Source organism: Vigna radiata, chromosome 2 (genome assembly GCF_000741045.1).
Source record: "Vigna radiata var. radiata cultivar VC1973A chromosome 2, Vradiata_ver6, whole genome shotgun sequence".
Lineage (NCBI taxonomy): Eukaryota > Viridiplantae > Streptophyta > Magnoliopsida > Fabales > Fabaceae > Vigna > Vigna radiata.
In genome coordinates, this window is record NC_028352.1 from 24,941,873 (window position 1) to 24,948,448 (window position 6,576).

General features: G+C 28.5%; 1 protein-coding gene across 1 annotated transcript; it reads left to right on the plus strand.

The window, feature by feature from the left end:
* Window positions 1-3,628: 3,628 nt before the first annotated feature.
* On the plus strand, window positions 3,629-5,649 carry LOC106755932 (ADP,ATP carrier protein 1, mitochondrial-like). Its single transcript, XM_014638165.2, has 4 exons — window positions 3,629-3,870; window positions 4,228-4,720; window positions 4,798-5,169; window positions 5,263-5,649. Exons 2-4 carry the CDS (start codon window positions 4,238-4,240, stop codon window positions 5,557-5,559), a joined length of 1,152 nt encoding a protein of 383 aa, XP_014493651.1. The 5' UTR covers window positions 3,629-3,870; window positions 4,228-4,237; the 3' UTR covers window positions 5,560-5,649.
* Window positions 5,650-6,576: the final 927 nt, after the last annotated feature.

The window sequence follows — 6,576 nt, forward strand, 5'->3', positions numbered from 1 at the left end:
TGAAAATGTTTTTCTTAATTTTTACCCATATGAAAGGTGCATCCTTCTTAAAAGGTTCATTTAAAGAGGAAGCAATTATAAAGAAGTTTTTCACATAACAAAATCATGAAAGTTTTTGGCATACACTTTTATAGGTATATCATTCCTAAAGAACCACTATTTCTTTTTCTTTTAAAATTAATATGAACAATATATTTATCTACCATAAACTTAAGAAAAATTACACTCTCTTTACGAAATGCACATTTTGTCTAAAATAATCAAGATATTCATCTAAACTCTTATTATATATAAGAATATAATCAAAATAGACAACGATGAATTTTCCTATAAAATCTCTAACATGTTCTTAAGGTAAGATAAAAGGCACAACTATACTATTCACATAATAAAAAATGTCTTAAAATTTCATTTATCTTTCTCTTTAATTCTTATTTGATAATATCAATTTTTAATATCAATGAAAATATATTTACTCATACAAGTCGTCTAGAATATAATCTAACTTTGGGATTATATGTCTATATTTTATACTATTGTTGATGGATTTTAAAACTTGTGTACATTCTCCAAAATGTGTCTTTTTTGGGTATCATCAACATTGGATGCATATAGAGCTGTCAAAATGGGTCACAACCCGCGGGTCAACTCGATCCACCACGGGTTCGAACCAGGTTGGATTTGAAAAGATTATATTTTTTATACGGGTCAGATTTCAACTCGACTCATTTAAACCCGGCTCATGCAGATTGAACCCGTGGTGGGCCGGGTTGACCCACCTACCTAATTTTATTTTATTAAAATTTAATTTTAATTTTATAAAAAAAATATTTATAACTTTTTTTTGCTTGAAAAAATTATTTAAGTTTCATATTTTCAAAATTAATTAAACATCAGAGTGAAATTTTTTTAGATTTGAATTATAAAAAATTTGTAATTTATTTTATTTAAAAAAAATGTAATTAAGTGGACTAGTGAGTCAACCCGTTTACCCACCAACCCGTAGTGAGTCGGACCGGGTTCGAATTTTTTTGGCTCGCTAATAAATGAGCCGGGTTGGATTGACTCACTAAGTAACCAACATGTGATGGATGAAACCGAATTGTCGGTTTTGACAGCTCTAGATGCATACTACATAAAAACCATGGGAAAAAAATAAAGAAAACTTGAATAAATTGTATAAAAAGAAAAAATAATTAAGTAGAGACAAATAGATACCAAACCTATCGAGAAAATAATAAATAAATGACTATTTTTTCACTGCTATTTGATTATAAATTGTGATATGAAATGTTTATATTGATTTTAAATAATTAAAACTCACACCAACAATATTTCCAGTAAAATTTAAACTCATAATATCTTTTTTTTTATATGTAGTGATTTAAAAAAATTATATATATATATATATATATATATATATATATATATAATTTAATTTTATCTAAAACATTACTAGTTATTTAGGTAAGAGAAAGCATAGAAATTTAATTATAATATTATATTATCAAGTTTAAAGTAGATTATAAACGATAAATATTAATTATGATTGAATGAAAATATTTGTTTTATAAATTGTTTGAATGGGTAATGTTATTTGATATATATATATATATATATATATATATATATATATATATATATATATATATATTAAACTTACTCATAAAATACCGTTTTCGCATATATCAATTTTAGTATCTTGATTTTATTAGTGTGGTAAATTCATAATTCTTAAAGATGAAAAGAATTTTTCTCCGTTATTAAAATTCACTTTATCTAAATATTTTAGGATCACAATGTTGATATGGATTTCATCATATCTAACAATGTATTATTCATATGATAATAACAAACTCACAATAAAGACATGTAATATAAAATTAAAAATATTAAGATGTGTTGAGATAAATCTCATAATACATGCCAATATATAGAATAAATTTCTATGAACAAATTTAATTTGTAATGTTCAATCAATGTGTCTAACCAGGCTTTGTCAATTTCACTGTTCTCCTTCTAACTAATAGCAACTTCTATTAAGTTAAATTATTTCTATTAACAATATAAAAATCTTACAGTGTTGTCCATGGTAAAGCTTTTAACTTTATAATTAACAGAAAATTGTTAAATAATCAGTAAGCAAATGGATATCCATTAGAAAGAAGAATCTGCATGATCACGCCATAAGCTTTCAGAGACATGTTTCCACAGAACTGAGTGTTTTTACAGTGCGTGAAAAAAATACAATTTGTTCTATTGAATATTATTCAAAAAAATGCATCACTACCACAAAACATTATACGTAAGAGTACAATTAGCTTCGTGGCCTCTCCCGCACGGACAAAAAAATATGCATACAATCTTCACCAACGTATTCAATTTTTCGATTGCGTAACCCAGNTCCTATGGTAACATTTTGCATTGCTCCCGTAATATTTTCAAGGTTATATCACAACCAAACAGAAACAATAAGAAAAATGATATTTTGACACAGATCTAATTACAATATTTAAAATTATTAAGAACTCTTACTGGAACTTTATCTAAAACATTATTAGTTATTTAAGAGAAAGCATAGAAATTTAATTATAATATTATATTATCAATTTAAAGTAGATTAAAAACGATAAATATTAATTATGATTGAATGAAAATATTTGTTTTATAAATTGTTTGGATGGGTAATGTTATTTTATATATATATATATATATATATATATATATATATATATATATATTAAACTTACCCATAAAATACCGTTTTCGCATATATCAATTTTAGTATCTTGATTTTATTAGTGTGGTAAATTTATAATTCTTAAAGATGAAAAGAATTTTTCTCCTTTTATTAAAATTCACTTTATCTATATATACTTTAGGATCACAATGTTAATATGGATTTCATCATATCTAACCAATTTGAATGTATCATTCATATGATAATAACAAACTCACAATAAAGACATGTAATATAAAATTAAAAATATTAAGATGTGTTGAGATAAATCTCATAATACATGCCAATATATAGAATAAATTTCTATGAACAAATTTAATTTGTAATCTTATATATATATATATATATATATATATATATATATATAAATAAATAATAGGCTTGTTTATTTTATTGTTATAAGTGAAAATATATATGTTTACCGTAATTAAAAATAAAAAAATTATAATTATAAAAAGAAATATAAATAATTTTTACAATTTAATTATAGATCATTTTTATTTATTTTGTAAATGATTTTTATTTATTATAAATATAAATAAAATGATAAGTAAAAATGAAAGAAAAAAGATAATTTTCTATAGATTCATTTTTTTTATCAAAAGAAAATTTATAAATAATATTTTTTTTTGCATGAATAACAACTCTGATTTTAAATTCCATTAAAACTCAATATCAAAATAACATTATATTTTAAATTCATTATAAAATTTACAAATAATATTTCAAAATCTTAACTACATACATATTACTAATTATTTATTTCAAGTATAACAAAAAATAATCTAATTAATCAAAATATAAAATACAGAACAAAAATGATAAATTAAAAAAAAGGTGTGAGATTACCTAGTCAGTTTGATCGTGTTAAAAACTGCTTCTCCTTCTCCTATAACTACGTATTCATAAACAAACTTTTTGTTTCATTCCATTTTTAGAGAGTCTTCTCCTCTCCAACAAACTCGCACAGCCACTCACACTCCTTTTAAAGCTAATCTTTCACACCCTTTCACCTCACTCTTCCTTCTTTTCTTTCTTACGTTTTAGTAATCTTCCTTCTCTTCTGTCTCACCCTTTCGTAACAAGTTTCCTCTGGTGGTTACTTTTTCAACCTTAATTTCTCTCTATCAGTAAGTTTTCATTTATTTTTAATAATTTGGAACAAATGAAAGGGTTGTTGCCTTAATTTTTCATATTTTAATTCTTTGCACGATGTAATTTGAATGTTTGATCGTGTTCTCTCCCTTCCATTTTGCAAAAATTTTAACTTTGGAGTTAAAGGGTTGTCAATATTTTCATTGTTTATGTTTTTTTCTTCTCATGTTTCTGTTGTCGGTCTAGAAATTTACCTATTGTTTGATTGTCATACTGTGAACTTATCATTCATTAAGATTTGTGATTGAATTTACTGTCTATCATTAAGATTATATCACACATTCATTAAGATTTGATGGTTTTACATGACGAAGTTTGGTTGCATTGTTCAGGAAAAACATCATGGTTGATCAGGTTCAGCATCCTAGAGTGATGGAGAAGGTTGCAAGTCAGCTGCATCTTCGAACTGGCCTTCCACTGTACCACCAGAGGCGATCTTTCCAGAATTACTCCAATGCTGTCTCATCAGGGAAACACTACAATGCAGCATTTCAGTATCCAGTGATGCCAGCATGCAGAGGCGTAATTGATGTCTCTGCTGTTGCAGCCTCACCTGTGTTTGTTGCTGCTCCTGCTGAGAAGGGAAACTTCCTCATTGACTTTCTCATGGGTGGAGTTTCTGCTGCTGTCTCCAAAACTGCTGCTGCCCCCATTGAACGCGTCAAGCTCTTGATCCAGAACCAGGATGAGATGATCAAAGCTGGTAGACTCTCTGAGCCCTACAAAGGTATTGGTGACTGTTTTAAGAGGACAATCAATGAAGAGGGTTTTGGTTCCCTTTGGAGAGGTAACACTGCAAATGTCATCCGTTATTTCCCTACTCAGGTAACTATTTTGATCAACTTAGCAAATTCATTCATTATGCAGATGAATGATTATTCATTGTTGTTTGATTGTATCAGGCACTGAACTTTGCATTCAAGGACTACTTCAAGAGGCTTTTCAACTTCAAGAAAGACAAGGATGGTTACTGGAAATGGTTTGCTGGTAACTTGGCCTCAGGAGGTGCTGCTGGTGCCTCATCCCTTTTCTTTGTCTACTCCCTTGACTACGCTCGTACCCGTCTGGCTAATGATGCCAAGGCTGCAAAGAAAGGTGGAGAAAGGCAATTCAATGGCCTCGTTGATGTCTACAGGAAGACATTAGCTTCTGATGGTGTTGCTGGTCTTTACCGTGGCTTCAACATTTCCTGCGTTGGAATCATTGTGTATCGTGGCCTCTACTTTGGAATGTATGATTCTCTCAAACCAGTTCTCTTAACCGGCTCTTTACAGGTATTATTTCATGCTTTTTTTAGTATAACATTGTCGAATGTTTGATTTTGTCCAAGTGTGTGTATAACATGTGATTTTGTTTGGTGTTTGCAGGATAGCTTTTTCGCTAGCTTTGCTCTTGGATGGTTGATCACGAATGGTGCTGGTTTAGCTTCATACCCAATTGATACGGTGAGAAGAAGAATGATGATGACATCTGGTGAAGCTGTGAAGTACAAGAGCTCCATGCATGCGTTCACACAGATTCTTCAGAATGAGGGTGCAAAGTCATTGTTTAAGGGAGCTGGTGCTAACATTCTTCGTGCTGTTGCCGGTGCTGGTGTGCTGGCTGGTTATGACAAGTTGCAGGTCATAGTCTTTGGCAAGAAGTATGGCTCTGGTGGAGCTTAATTTTCCACCAGTGATTTAGATTAGATGATTATGAAAATCATTGAGTTTATGATTTGCTCAATGCAATTTTTGTTTAAATTTTGATATTATTGTTTTCTTTATTATTTATCTGAGTGACACTGTCACTTTTAATTTCATGAAATACTGCTAAATGTTTTGTTTCAGAGAGTTATCGTTTTAATTGAATTTTCATCGCATATGTAACTTCTTTTTTTCTTCTTTTGCACCACTTTGTCTGTTTCTATTTAATTTAGGTACACTTGTCGCTATCTTCTTCGTTTTGTTCAATGAGCTTCCCAATCTTTCAACCAAGAGCAAATAAAAATAGAACAAACATCTATATTCAATTTAAAAATAATATTACCCATGATAATATGAAAAATAATCATATAAAAAAATATCAAAAAAGTAAACTTTTAGATAAAATTTTCACAATAATTTTTTGAAAGAAGAAGAAAACTAACCTTTCTGAATAAAAATAAAGATTTTACTAAAAAAGAATTATGTTCCTCCTGTCAAACTATTTAACAAGGTAACAAAGAGACATGCTCTGTGATTAGCATTGTCATAATAAATTTAGCTTTTTTATTTATTAAACCCTGTTTAGGTCTACAAAAGGGATTCTATGGTTTCAGAAATTCAGAATTTGAATGTTGAAAAAACAGCTGTATGTTGCACACACTCTAGTGTCGTTTGCAGCAGACACATTTGTCTCTCGTGAATGCTGCTTCTGCATATTTTTCATCTTTTCTTGCATGCTTTTGTTTGTCACTTATTATATATCATTTTTTTTCTTTTATGAATAGAAGCAAATTTAGAAAATATATAATACCTCAATACATCGAGTTGTCTCTGATGAAGCTCGTCCAACCTATTTAGAATGAGTTGCGATCCTTCCACAACTTTATACCAAATATAAATTAATATCTGTGATAGATTTTTAGTGATATTTTTGGTTCTTAAGAGATAAAATTCTTATCAAAGATTAAAGTTTTATATAAATACTCTACGAAAATG

Coding starts and splice junctions, on each gene's coding strand:
- LOC106755932 (XM_014638165.2), top strand. CDS start 4,238: ATGGTTGATCAGGTTCAGCATCCTAGAGTGATGGAGAAGGTTGCAAGT. Junction 4,721..4,797: donor TCCGTTATTTCCCTACTCAG/GTAACTATTTTG, acceptor TGATTGTATCAG/GCACTGAACTTTGCATTCAA. Junction 5,170..5,262: donor TCTTAACCGGCTCTTTACAG/GTATTATTTCAT, acceptor TGGTGTTTGCAG/GATAGCTTTTTCGCTAGCTT.